The 20,026-nt window shown below is 37.5% G+C and overlaps 1 protein-coding gene across 8 annotated transcripts in view; it reads right to left on the bottom strand.

Annotated features, from left to right (window-relative positions):
- The window catches only part of LOC108271758 (E3 ubiquitin-protein ligase HECW1), a 99,359-nt gene that overhangs the window by 61,682 nt on the left and 17,651 nt on the right, over positions 1–20,026 (bottom strand). For 3 of the 8 annotated variants that reach the window (XM_017479502.3, XM_017479494.3, XM_017479510.3), the window contains 2 exons: positions 15,657–15,751; positions 3,150–3,225 (listed from right to left, as the gene is read on the bottom strand). In XM_017479502.3, the coding sequence (XP_017334991.1) occupies positions 3,150–3,225; positions 15,657–15,751 (171 nt within the window). The other 5 variants (XM_053683700.1, XM_017479516.3, XM_017479534.3 and 2 more) reach the window with 5 other exon arrangements.

Genomic DNA, 20,026 nt, shown 5'->3' with positions numbered 1-20,026 from the left:
TTGCTGGGGAACATCAATGCCCTCTCTAATCTGCTTATGTATATACAATGCCCTCCACTAATACTGGCACCCTTGGTAAATATGAGCAAAGAAGGCTGTGAAAAATTGCCATTATTGTTTAACCTTTTGATCTTTTGTTCTAAAAATTCACAAAAATACTCTCAAACAATTGCAATCAAACAATTGCAAACAAAACACAAAAAAATCTTTGTTAAATATAGGTGTTCAACAATTATTGCCAACCTTTCAGTCAATACTCTGTGCTACCTCTCTTTGCCAAGATAACAGCTCTGAGTCTTCTCCTATAATGCCTGATGAGGTTGGAGAATACATGGCAAGGGAACAGAGATCATTCCTCCATACAGAATCTCTCAAGATCCTTCAAATTTCAAGGTCCATGCTGGTGGACTCTTCTCTTCAGTTCACCCCACAGGTTTTCTATGGGTTTCAAGTCAGGAGACTGGGATGGCCATGGCAAGGCCTTGATTTTGTGGTCAGTACACCATTTTAATGTTGATTTTGATGTACGCTTTGGATCACTGTCCTGCTGGAAGATCCAACCACGGCCCATTTTAAGCTTTCTGGGAGAGGCAGTCAGGTTTTCATTTAATATCTGTTGATATTTGATAGTCCATGATGCTATGTATCATTGGCACCCTGTCCAGGGTGTACCCCGCCTTGTGCCCGATGCTCCCTGGGATAGGCTCCAGGCTCCCCGTGACCCTGAAAAGGATAAGCGGTATAGAAGATGGATGGATGGATGGATGGATGGTTGGATGCTATGTATCATAACAAAATGTGCAGGTCCTCTGGCAGAAAAACAGCCCCAAAACATTAAAGAGCCACCACCATATTTAACCGTGGGCATGAGGTACTTTTCCATATGGCTACCTCTCTGTGTGTGCCAAAACCACCTCTGGTGTTGATTACCAAAAAGCTCTCTTGGTTTCATCTGACCATAGAACCTGATCCCATATGAAGTTCCAGTAGTGTCTGGCAAACTGAATACGTTTGAGTTTTTGGATGAGAGTAGAGTCTTTTTTCTTGAAACCCTTCGAAACAACTTGTGGTGATGTAGATGACACCAATTGTAGTTTTGGAGACTTTCTGACCCCAAGACGCAACTAACTTCTCCAATTCTCCAGCTGTGATCCTTGGAGATTTATGGCCACACTCACAATTCTCTTCAAAGTGCGTTGAGACAATATAGACACACGTCCAATTCCAGGTTGATTCATTACATTTCCAGTTGACTGGAACTTCTTAATTATTGCCCTGATAGTGGAAATGGGCATTTGGTGGAAATGTGCTATTTTCTTGCCATTTTGTGAAGCTCAACAACCATTTGCTGCACATCACAGCTATATTCCTTGGTCTTACTTGTTATGAATGACTAAGGGAATTTGACCTATGTGTTACCTCAAATGTATACCAAGCCATGGTTGAACAATTTCCTGTTCCTAGTCACCCAGGTGTACTAAAAAATGTAATATATCAATGGGAATATACTGTCAAATGTGTGTGTGTATGTATGTGTGTGTGTGTGTGTGTGTATATATATATATATATATATATATATATATATATATATATATATATATATATATATATATATATAATATTATGTTATTATTTATCTATCTATTTCTTTATTCATTTATTTATTTGAAAGTATATTTAAAAATCTGTTTATTAAATGATGCAGTGTGCTACAGGTTCTTGTGAATTAGTTGTTACTATAGAAATGCTAAAGAATTTGGACTAGTTTATTAAAACACTATACCTGGAATTTACCATGCAGCCAGCACTACTTGTCAGAGCTGTATTGTTATAGAAAAATAATCAACAACTTCTCACTAAACAGAATCGCAAAGCTCTTTAATTCTTTAACCACTTTTAGCCTATATAGAGAACCTTATATATCCCATAATGTCATGGCACCTTCTCAAAGACAAAAGACATCCTATCAATTAGGGTGTGTGTGTGTGTGTGTATGTGTGTGTGTGTGTGTGTGTGTGTGTGTCCATGTGCCACTGTTATTGTTTTGCAACATCAGCATATGTACACTAGGGGCTAAGCATATCTCATGTCTTCATATCAGTGATCTTGGCAGCCAGGTGGCAGAAGTTATGAATAATTTCCTGTATATCTCTGGGCATCACAGACACAAGCAGTTTACACTCTGTGATATGTTAGCAGGGCCTGCACATTTTGGATAGTTTCTGATGTGGATGTAATATTATATGGATGACATTGTATGATGAAGTCTGAAGGGCAAAATAGCTATTCTAGGTCTTGACATTCTGAGAAACAATTTGAGGAATCATTTTTTTTAAATATTGTATTGGTTTCTCTTTCATCAGGAAATGCTGTTGTACAGATCTACAAAGAACCTTTATTGGCCTTAAAGGGAAGACAACTGAAGATGATTCTAGATATTCTAAGTGTCTGCCTATTATTGTAGGCACAAAACACATAGTTGCGAGCCAAGTTTCATGTCCACCAATTACTATTCTCAAACAAAGCCACCTTTTTATGTACTACCTTTGTGCTAGCTCAGCGTGTTTCCATACATGAGAACTTTCAGCCACCTATTGGATCAGGGAAGGTGTACCATTAAAGTACCATTACCATACTGAGCAATACTAAATGCTTCCCAGCAGCAAATTGCTTCTCCTCAGTACTAATATAGGTCTCTCATTGACCTCCTTGTTTCCTAGTTCATATGTGTATAAACCCATAAATTCTACTTAGTATTTGCGAAGTCTTGCCGATCATCCTGTATACAGTTCTGACTGTTAGTCCTAGCTGCCTACTTGAGTGTATGACACTTGCCTTTTTGTCATATTGCCTTTGTATTGTCCTTTTGCCTGTGTTTGCCTATGACTTCCTGCCTGATTTTATTGACATAGATTCTGTCTCTCGGTTTCTAGTTATCACAATATTTGAACAAAACAAAAAAAAAAACAACCCAAAACAAAACATGATCACAACAGATAAAATATTCAGTTTTGGAGAAGTTTTGCATCAGTGCAATTTCATATACATATCTATTACTTCAATTATGATTACTTTGTAGTTCTGGGTTAACAAAAATATTTTTCACAACTGGTAAATAAAACAAGAGAAGAGTCTTACTGTCAACCTACTTGACAGGGAGAAGCTGATGAGCCTTCTGTTGCCCAGACTCTGAGTGACATCCTGAGTTATCACAGGTTTCAAGACCTAAATGGAGAGACATACAGAGAGAAAGATAAAAAAATAAATAAATAAATAAATAAAAATATTTCACTTATAGTCTTGGTTAACCTGCACTAAGGAATAGTTATTAAATATGAATTAAAAATAAAGTATTAAGACAGATGCTCAAATAATAAAATATCAGTGGGTGTATGAGGAGAAGATCAGACTCAGGCAGGCTACTTTGAAGACTCTTGGCACTTTCCCACCAACCACTTTATCTATTTCCTCTCCACTATTTCTCTTCTATGCTACAGTGCTAATACACTACTCTGGCAGGTTGGTTAAAGATGGGTACCGTACATTATTCATTACTTCTTCACTCATTCGGACTTCAGGAAGAACAGGGACAAGATGGTTTCGGAGAGCAGCGTGCTCATGATGGAGAGACTGCGTTTTAACTCTAATAGAGAAACTGATGGACAATGTCTGGCCAGGTCTACACAGACTGCATCCGTGTGTGTGTGTGTGTGTGTGTGTGTGTGTGTGTGCACGCACTTTATTATAAATTTTGCACACTATTAGTGGAAGTAGCTTACAAAGAATACTTGTGTAGAATGACAAAAAACGCAATTTTCGGTACAGGAAAAATGACTTGAATGAGATATTGTACTGATGTGTATATTAATTGATTTTTTGACAGCTGTCATGAGCTTAGATTCTTAGAGGGACTCTGAGGAGTAAAGAAGCATTCAAAATCAAATGAATGTAATCGAAGAATGTAGACACAAGTGTATGTTCTGTTAATATACAGTACTATAGTACATTTTAAAGAATACATTTTCACAGCCCCTCTTTCATATTCACACACTGGGCTTGGTTATTAGGCTGGATGCAAATAAATTAATTCATAAATGGTTCTCATTTACACAAGAAATGTGGTACCTATGAAAAACCAGTTCTTGAGTTTGTGTAAATTTACATATAAGAAGAAACATTAATTTAAACCTCAACTGATAGGCTTCGAATTGTATAACTGGCATGAATTACTGAAAATTTACAGTATATGTAAACTCGATTCACAAGATTATTTATTTCAGTTGTGCACATAGTTTTGTAAAATTTACTCTTTTCATACGTTCACATTATTAATAAAATAATGGTTTTGTTTTTACTCATCAGTAATGTGCTTATGGCTTTTTAATACCTTCAATTTAACTTGGACACTCCCAAAGTTTTGTAGCTTTAGAAACTCATTACAGGGGCTAAATTAATCTACTTGCTTTGACACCACCATCTATTTTGTCCTTTTGCATAAACCAATTAATATTCATGAAGGAAAACATGCAAAATGGCCAAGATGCAATCTTCTTCAAATCCTCTTGAAAGCGGTTGATCGCAAATCACTATACAAAGAAGCATCCAAGAGATATAAAGGCTCAGTAAGCATTGAGGGGAAATTAGAGCAAGCACGCTGAAAGAAGAGCAGGTGTTTGGCTCACTGGCACCAAAATAAGATGCAAATCCTGTTCCATTGACCGTTACACAGAGGACTCCCCCACACTCCCCAATGACACAGATGCACAGCAACAACAGACTTTTCACAGATTACTCAAATACACAGCCAGATTAAAATAATCTGTTAGAGCCTGTAATCCCAGCATTATAATCAGTTTCATTAGCGATAAAATGTGTCCATGGGCTTTCTGCCATTGAAACTGAATTAAGCTGACATGGCAGGTTGGGGATAGATGAGGCAAAAGTGATGAGTTGAATGATAGTGTGAATCAGAATTCTATCTTTAGTCTGTCAGATAACGACCACATAATGGATTTGGTATAAACCGGAAAAGGTCCAACCTGAATGACTGGCATATTAATCTTTATAATTAATCCTGAGTTGAGCTGTTGGTCTATTTTCAATTCGGTTAACCATTTACCACTGCTGATAGTGTCAACAATGGGATTTGGCCCTTGCTACATCTTTACCTAAAGAGACTGATGCAGCGGCCCTTTAGTCTTTTAGCCTGTCCAGCTCTCACCTTTTCATATGTACACTGCTCAAACAGATCAGCTTCCAAAGCTTCAACTTTCATGCTAATACCACCACCACCACCACCTTACTTAATATCTTGTAGATTGCCAACAAGCCAAGCCGAGTCTTTGAGAAGACCTGACCATTTTCATCTGTCTTTGTCTGTGATGTCAGCCTCACAACTATAATGAAAATACAGCACCAACTAACAAATTAGTACCAGAATCACTAAACACGTTACAAATATGCTGATATGAATGCAGGTAATGAGTTTCAAGGTGTAATTTTCTTTTTATGATGCTAGGAGCTGCAAAAGGACAGCAGCAAGTAGGAAAGCCCTTTTGTCATCTTAATACATTTCAAAACAAATTCTCACCAATTAATAATAACAGGCATGTTGTTATAGCGCTTCCTTGAACAGTGAAGAGCTGTTTTGCTCTCGCTCCCTGTGAAGGAAAGGTATTGAGAAGACAAATTTTCCTACTATTTATGCCCACCGTCAAGTGTAAGACATGTTTAGGGGATCCAGTGGCAGCAGTTTAGCCCAGTCAAAGAATATGCAGCTTAAATCTGAGCTCTGCCGTGCTGTGTGTAATTGTTTTATGAGCCATCCACATGAGGAGAAACAATGGGCTTCTGTTGCTCTGAGTGCTTGTGTATGTGTGTAGATTTCCAATAGACTTGCACTGAGATGCAAGGGGGGAAGTGATGGTGTGAGAAAGGAAGAAAAAAAGGCAGGCTATGCTGTATGATTGATAAATCATAATGCAGCAGTGAGTCAGCACATTTTAGCAGCAGAGAGCATCATACATAAATATACATCAATTTATGCATGGATTTACAGCATGACCTGAGGTACAATGATGCTTGCTCACGCTTAGCCACGATCTTCCACTTTACCCTAACTGATTTCTGAGGAGATGCTTGGAGAGAGCCACTTTGCTGGTACATACAGCATGCTCCTGACAGCCTCACTTATGCAGGAATACAAACACAGCCATCCTTCATCTGCTCACTTCATACATATTCCATTGCTATAAAAGATTACATGAAAACAAAGCCACACACTGGGAGTACAGTCAGTTCCACTCTTATTAATATACACATTCTTAGTGCAACTGATTTTGTCTAGTTTATTCAAACCAGGAACAATAGTACACTTTTGTTTTCGTTTAGGATTCTAACTGCTCTGAAACTCTGAAACTGCAAATGACGTCATCATCATCTTCATCATCCTCAAAAAACAACTTGGAGCAGCACTGAATCAATGAATCACCTTCAAAGAAAGGCTACTCTGCTCTGTTCTGTCAGCAACATCATCAAACCCTCTGTCATTTGATCCTAAAGGACAAAAAGAACAATACTGCCTAAATGTGCTTACGCTGAGATTAGGCATGAGCTGTGTGTGCCAGAGACAGACAGCCAAAAACACACCTCATTCTCAGAAACACATTCTTTTCATTTGCTAAAAGGGCAGAGTGAAGATGCTGAAAAATGCTTTTTTTTCTGACAGTATTCAGGGAAAAATGCACTGTGTAGATGTGAGGAGTGAATGCAACACACTCATGTGAGGAGTGAATGCAACATACTCATGTGAGGAGTGAATGCAACACACTCAAAATCTTATTTTTAGGCTGATTATAAGTGCTTTCCATCCATCCATCCATCAAAATAACATGATGGAAAGACAGTAAAAACACCTGTTGTATACTTTACACATGATTACATATGCACTTACTCGCCTGTGTCCCTCCAAAACAACTGTCTGTTAGGTTTCCATGTCAACCTGCAAAATGTTTCCATCTATTTTTGGGAAGCATATTTATTTTGGGGAAATCATGCAGATGTTAAACACACAAACTCTTTAATTTCTCCTTAAAATGTTCAACTGTCGTCACAATTGTTTTCATGAGCTATATCACAAATAGAAAACTTTGACACTATATTCAAAAGATTTACTAATCCATAATATCCAGTATATTGGTACACATAGTGGACATTTCAGTAGGTTTGAAGGCTACGAGAAATAAATAAAAAAATATCAAACACTAACATTAATAAGAAAATCGGTTAGAGAGAAGTGTTAAAATGTCTAGAATAATACAGAAGTATGTGATTTTGAGACACAGCTCTGGTTTATTCAGTCTGTTGTGTACATCACATTGCACCATACCGTCCTTACTCCTTACAATACTGCACCATATGCAAGGATCACGTTAATTATTTTCAGACTTGCTCAATATCCATGCTGAATGGACACAGGAAATGCAGAGCTGCCATCTTCCATTTCCATATGCAGAGTCTAAATCTGATCAACTTTTAAGAATGACATGACAAATTGCAGAATGAACCAAGAATGCAATGCAATGTGACTAGGTGAAAGTTGTATGTTTAAAATTTTTCTTCTCCTTTGCCTCTGAGTAATATATAATAAATTTTACATTTACATTTAATTGTTTTGGATTAGAGATGCTTTTATGCAATGTGACTTACAAATTTGGCAGAAATTTCAGAAGTTTCTACAAATTGACCAGAAACAAGTGCTAATTAAACACAACAGTTAGAGTAAATGTAAGAGTCACATGACCATCAATCAAAGTCTCGATCTTGTGAGTCACAGAAGGCTAACTTGCAATAATAATATTAATAGATAATAACAATAATGCACCGGGTGCATTGATCAGCTCAGAAGTAGCAGCCTGGCAAATGAACACACACCCAAGTAGAGCTGTGAGTGGTTATTCATCGATTCACAAGTCTCCTCAAAGTTTGGTGAGATCGTGCATAAAATTCTGCATGAAAGCTGCCGACTTACCTGAACCTTGCCCGTCTACTGTACTGTACATCCACATCCTCATACCTCCACCACTCTAAGCCAGTGTTATTACAATAACGGGACAATGTACCTTCACCCAGTCAGGCATCCAGGTGATGGAGCACTCGCTCCTCTTCCTCCTCCTCCTCGTGCCTTCAGTCTGACTGGGTGACATCAGTCCAAATTCAGCCTGCCCCAGACTCAGCACTGGAGAAAGTGCGTAAATAGGGTGCATGTATATAGATGGAGAAGTGTGCAGTCCATTTGCCTGTTATCCAGGCTCTCACTTTCTCTTTCACACCTGGCCTTTCTGTGCCTGTTTCCGCCAGCAGTTATTTTTAAATACTGCCCTCAGAAAGGGCACAGGGATCAAGTTCAGGGGTGCTCAGCATTTCCTGGGGTGGCGGCAGCACAATAGCAGTGGGCTACAGTAACTCTATCTCCGGAAACTCTTCAGCTGGATGCTAACCAGGGATAATGATATTGAAAGGACAATGCCTTGACTATTTATGCTTCAGGGAGCAAAAGAAGTGTGTGCATGAGGTTAGAATGGTAAATGATGGAGACTGCATTGACATGTCAGGTACTAACTAAGGACAAATCTGGACATGCACTGATTGATTGCCATGACTTTTAAAACCACTCCACTTTCTAATCTAATTTAGTGACAAAGAAGCATTGTAAGCTGGGAGAGAGAAAAACAGAGGGTCAGCGAGACAAATAAAAGGTGACACATTAATCTTATAGACGGAACAATGGACAGCTGCCCTAAAGGCAGCAGACTAGGAACAGTGTGCAACATTTTTCTCAGGATTCAATCCATCAATTATGAAGTGACAATATAAGCTGACACAGCGTGCAACAAAAACAGTCATGATGAATTGGGTTTTTACCAAAGGTAGTCTCATCCTCTGATGTTCTGCAGATAGAGCATCTGACACAGAGAAGGCTGGTTATGATCTTAGATTGGAGGCTAAAATCTAATATCTATCAGGTATTTTCAAAATGGGGAAAATCTCTGTAGCCTCTGTAGCCTATAGTATTTACATCCTGACGGTGCAGGACATGGCATATGGAGCAAGTAAACATATGCTTGTTACTAGTTGGGGAGGAGTTACAGTGGTGGAAATACTGTAAGTATTGGATACATCACCATTTTTTTCAGTAAATATATTTCCAATTAGGTTATTCACATGAAATTTTCACCAGACATCAGTATTAACTAAAGAAATCTGGAAATATAAAGAATTCACAACATTAAAGTCCATAAATAAAGTTATGTGCAATAAACTGGAATGACACATGCTAAGAAAAAGCAGTTCTCCAAGGCAAGGTAAGGCAAGGAACCAGCTGCAATCCGTAAGTAATTATATCTCCTATCTGTGCAAAGTAATATTAGCTGGGTTAGTAAATTGATGGTCTATAAAAAGGCTTTTCGTTACCAAGGTGTCACACAAGAAACATCTCATGATGGGTAAAAGCAAAGGGCTCTCCCAAGACCGTTGGAACCTTATTGTTGCAAAACATATTGATGGAATATGGAACTTCTGAATCTTCCAGTAAGCACCATTGGGGCCATTTACGCAATTGGAAGCAACATCACTCCGTCATCAACCGGCCATGCACAGAAGCTCCTCCCAAGATTTCTGACCAGGGAGTCAGAGGAATAGTCAGAAGAGCAGCCCAAGAGCCAAGGACCACTCAGAAAGAGCTCCAGAAACACTTGGAGGCAGCAGGTGCCATTGTCACAGAGAAAACAATAGGCAATGCACTTCAACGCCATGGACTCTGTGTACGCTCACCCTGCAAGACTCCATTACTAAAGAAAAGGCATGTCAACACTTGTTTAAAGTTTGCTACAACTCATTTGGACAAGCCTATGAAATACTGGGAGAGTGTAGTCTGGTCTGATGAGGGCAAAATGTAACTTTTTGGCTGTCATACTACACACCATGTTTGGAGAAGAAATCACATCTCCCTCAAAACACTATACCAACAGTGAAGTTTGGAGGTGGAAGTATCATGGTGTGGGGCTGTTTTTCATCACATGGTACTCTGCCCTTTTAGCAGATTAATTGAAGGAACGATGAATGGAGCCCATTACTGGGAGATTCTAGAAAAGAATCTGCTGCCATCCACCAGGATGATGAAGATGAGACGTGGGTGGACTTCCAACAGAACGATCCAAAGCATACAGCAAAAGAAACTCTCAGTTGGTTTCAGAGAAACAAAATCAAGGTGTTAGAATGGCCCAGTCAATCACCTGACTTGAATCCAATTGAACAAGATTTAAATGGGCCAAATGGGCCAAAATTACACCTGAATACTGCGGCCGATTAATTTCTTCATACAGGAAGTGTCTTGAAGCTGTCATTGCAAACAAAGACTTTTCCATTAAGTATTAAATAAATTTCAGCTACCGTGTTCAATACTCTTTTTCTGTGTCATTCCACTTTATTACACATAACTTCATTTATGGACTTTAATGTTGTGAATTCTTTATATTTTAAGATTTCTTTAGTTAATACTGATGTCTGGTGAAACATTCATGTGAATAGCCTCATTGGAAATATATTTACTGAAAAAAATGGTGACACGTCCAATACTTATTTTCCCCACTGTAACTAAAAGTAGTGACGCTACCAACGAATTACTTTTTCAAACAAGTATTAATGTAGCATGACCAATCGCTACTTTTTTTTGTCCAATTATAACAGTCCTTTTTATTACATATCTGCGGGGCCTGCTTGCTTCACAGGAATTAAGAGCCTCGTTGTAGCTTACATGGACAGGAAGAGACATGTACATGTAAAGCGACCAACCACACGTTGTTACGTGATGTATGGGGTGGGTAAATGATAATACCATAATAAATTAACACTGGAGTTTATCCTCTGATACAGAGAATATTACTGGCGCTATGTTAATAGGCAACACAACACAATGTTTACATTTACTTATAAATAAAATATGAAGTTTATCAGTGCATGGAGAAGGATTTATTTTAGGTTCTAAATACAACAGTCTGATTGTATTTCTTAAAATCTTGTTTAAGGGAGCAGCAAGAGAAAAACTTCCTTCTATTATGTATTCTATTATTATTTCCATGATTCATTAATTAATCAGTGGTTGAAAAAATCACTGCATGTATTATTATGGACCTAGCAGAAGTATTGATTATTCGAGGTCGACACACTCATCCTTATTATCCATGATGGTGCGGGAGTTGGCGACTGATTTAGAAAATGAGAAAACCAATTATCCATGGCTTTATTTGTTGAAGTTCATGTGCCTTAAGTGATTGAACAATAAATCTTACACCTTTATATGTAATCTTTGTAAACCAAAGATTCAAATACTATCGATGTACAAGAGTTCAAGCACAAATTTAAGGACGCATATTGAGGTGAGTGCGATTGTCATTTTAAATTGATAAGCAGCCTAATGTACACATTATTTAAAATGAGTAGGCTATATTTCTGATTTTAATTACATTACATTGTTATTATTGTTATTACTATTAGTATTATTAACATTTTTAATATTGTATTATTATTATTATTATTATTATTAGTAGTAGTAGTAGTAGTAGAAGTAGTAGTAATATTATTAATATACAGTTTCAGTTTTAATTGTGGTCTAATTAATGGATGATCTATAAATAAAAAATAAAAACTTCTGAATTATCTTTAAATTGTGTTTAATTTCTTTATGCACAATCACAGTGGTGCTTAAAAGTTTGTGAACCCTTTAGAATTTTCAATATCTGCATAAATATGACTTAAAGCATCATCAGATTTTCACACAAGTCCTAAAAGATGATAAAAAGAACCCAATTAAACAAATGAGACAAGAATATTATACTTGGTCATTTATTTCTTGAGGAAAATGGTCCAATATTACATATCTTTGAGTGGCAAAAGTATGTGAACCTCTAGGATTAGCAGATTAATTTGAAGGTTAAATTAGAGTCAGGTATTTTCAATCAATGGGATGACAATCAGTTGTGTGTGAGCACCCTGTTCTAATTAAAGAACAGAGATCTATCAAAGTCTAATCTTCACAACACATGTTTGTGGAAGTGTGTCATGGCATGAACAAAGGAGATTTCTAAGGACCTCATAAAAAGAGTTGCCGATGCTCATCAGGCTGGAAAAGTTTACAAAACCATCTCTAAAAAATTTAGACTCCACCAATCCACATTCAGACAGATTGTGTACAAATGGAAGAAATTCAAGACTATTTTTACTCTCCCCTGGAGTGATCAAACGACAAAGATCACTTTGCAAGACATGTAATAGTCCATGAGGTCACAAAGACGCCAGGGTAACTTCTAAGCAACTAAAGGCATCTATCACACAGGCTAATGTTAATGTTCATGAGTCCACCACCAGGAGAACACTGAACAACAATGGTGTGCATGGCAGTGTTGCAAGGAGAAAGCCACTGCTCTCCAAAAAGAACATCGCTGCCCATCTGCAGTTTTCTAAAGATCACATGGACAAGCCAGAAGGCTGTTGGAAAAAAAAATTGTGGATAGATGAGACCAAAATAGAATTTTTGGTTTAAATGTGAAGGGTTATATTTGGAGAAAGGTAAACACTGCATTCCAGCATAATAAGCTTATCCCATCTGTAAAACATGGTGGTTGTAGTGTCATGGTTTGGGCCTGTTTTGCTGCATCTGGGCCAGAACGACTTGGCATCATTGAAGGAACAATGAATTCTCAATTATACCAGTGAACTCTAAAGGAAAATGTCAGGACATCTGTCCATGATCTGAATCTCAAGAGAAAGTGGGTCATGCAGCAAGACAACGACCCTAAGCACACAAGTCATTTTCCCAAAGAATGGTTAAAGAAGAATAAATGTAATGTTTTGGAATGGCCAAGTCAAAGTCCTGACCTTAATCCAATAGAAATGTTGTGGAAGCACCTGAAGCAATCAGTTCATTGAGGAAACCCACCAACATCCCAGAGTTGAATCTGTTCTGTACTGAGGAACGGCCTAAAATTCATCCAAGCCGATGTGCAGGACTGATCAACACTTACCAGAAACGTTTAGTTGTAGTTATTGCTGCACAAGCGGGTCATACCAGACACTGAAACAAAATGTTCACATACATTTTGCCACTCACAGATATGTAATACTGAATCATTTTCCTCAATAAATAAATAACCAAGTATAATATTTTTGTCTCATTTAATTAATTGGGTTCTCTTTATCTATTTTTAGGACTTGTGTGAAAATCTGATGATGTTTTAGTTCAAATTTATGCAGATATATAGAAAATTCTAAAGGGTTCACAAACTTTCAAGCACCACTGTATACGCAGTTATTCATAAGCTGATTCACAATCATGAAATACTAAAAATGTTGCCCATTTGAGTACCTTCAATGTAGTTAGCTACTTTTTCATAGTAACCTGTAGTGTAGCTAACTACTTTTTTTTAAAAGGGTTGCTTGTCTGTAGCCTAACTACTTCAAAGTATGAGTAGCTCATAGCTTGAAAAGCTACAGTTTCAAAGTAGCTTCACCAACACTGCTTGTTACATAACACTGATATTCATCATATAGAAACTGCTATAGGTGAGTTGCATATGAACATTTTGTCCCCTTGTGTTGGTCCCTGATATGACAGCTTTTTAAACTGTTATCTGGCCACCAGCTTGAGAATCTTGAAGGCTACTATCTGATAAGCAAATCATTGTATACATACTTCCAGGCACATGGGAAAGCAAGCTTTGAGCACAATGAGGTTTTTGGAACAAGATGACTGTTAAAAAAGGTTTATGCCATATAGTGTGTCCATGTGTGTGAAACCATATTATAAGTTTGTAATGCAGTTTGTAGAAGGCTTGAACTCCCTTAGATCTCATTGTTCTATAAGTGTATTTTTTCTAAGTGTGTGTCACCCCTATGAAACAGTAATATATATCACCTGAAAGGAAATACTTGCTAAATTGCTCTTGACTTCAGTAGCATATTTGAAGTATTTGCTTCCCAGCTGTTACATAATCTTGGATTATAGCCAAGAAAAAACAAATAAAAAAAAAAAGAAATTTTAAAGACAACACTGTATCCTGTTCATTGTTGTTACAATAAAGACATAGTGTCTGAATAATTAATTTTCTGCTTATTCAGACATGAGATTTAGTTCTTCAAATGTGCATTATAATATAGTTTAGCTTAAAACATGGTTGACATGCATTTGCAAAGTCAGTCTGCCTCTTTCTTTTTTTTTTCTCTTTTTTTTTAAGTTGCCAGTTATTGGCACGGTTTAGTGAGGGGAAAAATACTAGACTCTCTAGCCAAACCTAGACGCCTGGCTTGTGAGGCTAAGGTAGCAGCATTTCACCACCTCTAAATTATGGATTGAGTGTTGCAACTTTTATTCAATAATTACATGCCACTCAAACTGGATAAATCCACGCTCCAGGACATGATGTATAGAATATCCGTCTCTGCTATATTCACCATGGATAATTGGATAAGTGATCTTTTTATGGATAGCTGCATAATCAACCACTAATTGTAAAAGGCTTTAACGAGAAGGCGGATGCAACAAGAACCCCCAACAATAATGCTATGGACTAAAATTGTACAATATCTTTTGCAGAAAATATTGGAGCTAATACAGAGGGCATGGTGGTTTAGTGGTTAGCATGTTGGGTGTTTGAGGAAACCTCCCCCACTCCAAAGACACATGTTATAGGCTGATTGGCATTTCAAAATTGTCCATAGTGTGTGATTGTGCTCTGCGATGAGCTGGCACCCTGTCCAGGGTGTTCCCCGCCTGGTGCCATGAGGGATAGCCTCCAGGCTCCCCCGTGACCCTGCGTATGCTAAGCGGTATGGATAATGCATGGATGGATGGATAGATGGGACCTAATACACCAACGAAGCATAGTCAATACAGTCAAGTATGTAGAGTATGAGAGTCTTGATGTGCTATGTAACCCTTTGTGATTGTTGATGTATGTAAAATGATCATCTAAGCTTCTTCTGATGTGTCTGTAAAAATGGAACATTAAGTTCTAGACAGCTGCTGCACAACCCCCCACCCCCCTTTTTGTCTTTTTTTCTACCTTACCAATGTTTCTCTTGAAATAGATGAAAAACTGAATAAAAAATTAAGTTTAAAAAATAAGCATAAATAAAAATCTAAGAATTATAAAGCAAGCAGAAAAAGAGCTATGTCTATCTTACAACAAATACAACTACCCATGAAAAGACATTCTCATCCCTATACACCTCCTCTTATACAGTTATTGTTTTGCAGTGATTTAAAAATTGTTTTGTTAATTTTTTTTGTGAGATAATGAAGTTAAATTTTTTATGTGAATGTGAAAAATTGAACATTAAGTGTCCATAGACTGCCTCTTCTGACAGAAATAACATACCCCTTTCACCTGTTTATTGGAGCATGTCTAAAATCTATGCAAATACATGGGCGTTGAATGTAAACATCTTGTTAATGGTTTGTGGATTTCTGCTTTTAGCCACAAGGCCACTAGCCTCATTAACCCATGTGACATCATTTGTCATGTTTTATTAGGGTCACAGATAACAGCAATCGAGTGTGTGTGTGTGTGTGTGTGTGTGTGTGTGTGTGTGTGTATACTCACAATAGCAGAAGGGTTTCTCACAGTTACACAAGGGGTGGTGGCTCTCAGTGCTCCGCTCACTCCATGGTAATACTTGAAACAAATCTTGGTCTCAGCTATATAATGAAAGGACAAAAAAAAACGGGAAATATTATACTCTGCCATGTCTATTGGCCTGGTGGCTATGGCATCATCATCCTTGACCCCTCCCCAGGACTGATGCTGTCCCACAGCCATACAACCTTCTGTGTCATTTTCTTAGGTAAGAAAATGGAACATGCTAAAAGGGAATACATTTTAGAGACATATTTATGGACACAAATGTAGACATGGCTAGTCTGTGAGTAGTATTTTTCAGACATAATTCTGAAGTTAAACATCTTTCTTACTAAGTAGTATACTGGGACCCAGCTAGAAGCCAGACTTCTAGTTATCATTAGACAGTCTAGTCGTTTTCTTTACTCAACATGGTCAGGAATCTCAAGCTTTCACAAGTGAGTGACACTGCTAACGACCAACTGCAGATTATTCTATGTAGGGCAAGGCAATTGTGGCTCGAGAGTATTTTGCTTTCTAGCCACTAATTGCTTAAAACAACCCTCTTGAACAACTTAAAGTGACAAAATATTTTCCATTCACTGACTCATTTCCAAAACGCTTTCCAAAACGGTTTGCAAGAGGCAGTGTGAGAGGGAGAAGCCACATCTTCACTGGCTATGTAAATATAAAAGCATTCAAGGCACCAGAAATGCATCACACTACAACCTCATCAAGGTATCATTTAAGCAATATCTGTCTACTGTAATAAAGTTACCAAATATGCACATATTATGCGCAATGTAAAGCAAACCTATTGTAAATGACATCAAACATTTGATTTTAGTTCAACTTAAAACCCATCAGGAGGTACCCAATATAACAAGCCACTAATAAATAAAACATGTCTCTAAAGCAGAATTCATGTTATTGCCAGAAAAAAAGGATTTGCATGCCTTGGCACTTCAATTGAGTGATGTTGTTTTTCCTGGCACATGTTGACACATGCATCACGCAAACAATTACTAGCTTGGAAATATCCAGCATATAATTATTCATGAAACTGTGCATCCTGTCACCATTAAAAAAAAATAGAGAGAATTAACAATGAGAAAATGGTAGCTTATCTTCCCCCTATTTGTGTAAGAAACAGCTACATGTAGCCTTCATGGAGATGAATATGGACATCAACATGGAGGGAAATGAATATCCAATTGTGCATAAGAAGCCTTGTGATAGCCAGCTTGGAAAAATAGATTTTAACTGACAATAGTGCAAGCTTTAACAAAGGAAAGATGGGTAGAATTATGGTTAATTAAACATGTTTTTCAAACCTTTATAACTAAACACATTTACTTTGTTTTTTTTATACATTAATTTGTCGTGCACAATCAAGTGTCGGAACCACAGTGAAATACATTTGAAATAATTTTTAAAAATCTGTTTACTCCCAACAGTGGGGAGTAAAAATGCAATCATATACACAAAGAGTGTAGACAGTAGATGAGACTGTAGCCTATATACTGTATAGCTGGTCCAAAACATTTCTTTCCTGTGTAGAAAGAACTATTTTCAGCATATCAAAGTATAATAAGTGCAGCAACTGATGCAATGGCCTTCACTGAGCCGTGATCTCAACATTATTGAGATTGTGATAAACCTGTTTGTATTATAGTACTTCTTTTTTTTTTTTTTTTTTTTTTTTTCATAATGTGTTGTAAGCCTCTGTGCTTTGCAGAATTCCTTTACATTTCTCTAAGGATTGCATGCAGTGACAGCTCCTCATGATATTAGATGAGTGGGTTAAAATCTAATATCTAATTAAGTCTCAATGATGGCACACAGTAATAAGAATAATGAAACTATTAGACAGATGTTAAAGAGACACGTGTTTTAAGTACATAATGTCCTCCTAGGCTCATGTCATGTTTTTGTCAAATATCAAACACAGTGAACTCTATTGTTCAAACCAAAAAACACGACAGTTCTTTCATCTGTCCTTTTTTCTAACTTGTACTAACTCGTACTTTTACTTTCTCCTCCAAAGGCATATTAGGGGAAAACGGATGATAGATTAAATAATCCACTTTGTTCAGATTCATTATACAGTCCCTCCAGGATTTTGTGATTTTTTATGATCGCAGAAATGAACTCAAAATCAAGCAAACTCAGCAATCTTTCAATCGTTCAAAATTACCGCAGATTTTCTGCAGATTTGGGCCAAGACGCATCGGGTGACATTAGCACAACACGCATTCAGCCAAAGCCCACTTTGATTCACGTGCATTAAACATGAGTACAGCTAAAAGGTCTCATTTACCAATAAATATCACTGAGAAAAACAGTGCAAAATCAAACTGCAATTTCGCCAATTCAAGTAGTTTTCTGGAAAAAAAAACAACACAGTAAGTTGCATCACAAATTTTGAAAAATGCTGCAGCAAAATCAAGCATTTTTTGCTGCAACAATCACAAAAAAAACCCTCAGAGGCATCCTGTATGGACTGATTATACCCATGGCTGTATTTCCGACGCACCTTCCCAGTTACTGATCATGATGTGTTACAGATGTGTCAGCAAAGTAGGCTGAACAATGCCAGCCCAAAATAAGATAAAATTTAAGCCTAGTTCATACTGCATTGACAGACGACAACCAACACTGACAATCTCCAACTTTTAAAAGTTGGCCGTTGGATTTAAGATGTTGGGAAACACAACTGTCATGTTCACAACTGTGGTGTCAGTCCCAACAGTCACCAACAAACTTTTTTACGGATGGTCAGACTGGCATGGGATGATCCTTTTACCACAATCAAAATGTTACCATTACTAATGTTGTTCTTCTCCTGAACTGACAAAGAGTGAACTGATAAGAGGTTGTGAGTGAAGCCTTTGTTGTTGTGACGTGAGAGACAGGGCACTTACTTAAATTTATGATGAGAACTGCAGACAGAAGAATTTTGCTCGGTTTGCCCCCAAGCAGTTTCAACAACTTTTTACTCTCAACAACGATTTTTGCATGCCTGGCACCTAGCGCATGGGCTCTGGAGTTTTCAGGGATGCTTGCCTCGACGTGATGTTTGTGCCCAGGTCATAGTTTATTGGAAAATCATACCACACTGCTCAGACCTTTCATGACCGACAAACGTCGATTGAACATGTTCAGTCAGTGAAAACAAAAGCTGACCAATGTCAACAGACGCTGACAGGGTTAACACACTGATCTAACAAAACCCGACAAATGAGACTGTTGGCATTGGTTAGCATCTGTCGCTGCAGTGTGAGCTAGGCTTAGAAGAGCATTTGACTCTATGTAATCATCTGACATGACAGTCACTGGTATATTGCATGAATCTACAGGCTGGTCTAGAAATAATCCAGCTTCTTTATTCCATTCTGTGTCAAAAAAATTATAAATAATCCAAAAAAAATTGTTAACATCAATTTATCTGATGTGGATGTCAAAATGTAAACCTTATATTGAGGTCTTTTATTATTTTACTGTAAGACTTTGCTATCTCATTTATACTAGCTGCCTTTGACTGTATGGCAGAATTCTGAAAAGTGTTCTCAAAAGTTCATAAACCAAGCTAAAGATGTCCCCATGTGTAGTTGCTATGCTTTGTAAAAATGGTAGGAGCACAATAACCATTTAGAGCACACTGTGCACACAACCTGCTCACTGAGCAGCCCACATCTGGCCCACTGTCTCCTGATAAATGAGGAACAATTTCCTGTTTGAACCATTTACCGTTAGCACTTAGGAGGGTCATGGCAACAGATAACTACAACAGATGAAGTCATGATAATGTAATAATCTGACTTGATATAGGTTTTACTTTAGCCTCCAGGCTCTCTAGACAAAACAATTATGGATTTTTGTATCATTGCCAATCCTTTCTGTTTGTAGGTTTAGTAGATATTGTGTGTCATCTGTATGACCCAGTTGTATTACTGCATCATTTAAAAATAGCATCAATGCTAGTCTCGCTAGTCAGACCCCACTAGAGGGTCTGGTATGTTTTTCCAGTAAACATGGCTAGAACTGCCTGCTTTCACAGAAATTGGCTATTTGATTAAAACTGCAGATTTCCCATAGCCTGTTGCAAGATTATTTTGCTTATTCACTCTTCAAATAAAACTCTGTGATAACTCCTAAATAGGGAATTCCACTGAATTTCTTTTGCATTCCAGTGAATATATCTTGCTCAGGAAATCAAATTGTATTCTGGAAAGCTCCAAGTGTTTGAAAAGAGGTACAGGTAAATGGATATATATGGGAGTGTGGAGATCCAATCAGATTGCCGCCTTCAAGATTCTAAAGCTTGTGGCCAGAAAAGTGTACGAAAGCCACTT

Source organism: Ictalurus punctatus, chromosome 1 (genome assembly GCF_001660625.3).
Source record: "Ictalurus punctatus breed USDA103 chromosome 1, Coco_2.0, whole genome shotgun sequence".
In the NCBI taxonomy this organism is placed as follows: domain Eukaryota; kingdom Metazoa; phylum Chordata; class Actinopteri; order Siluriformes; family Ictaluridae; genus Ictalurus; species Ictalurus punctatus.
Note: the sequence above shows the minus strand (reverse complement) of the source record. Positions and strands in the feature narration are given on the sequence as shown.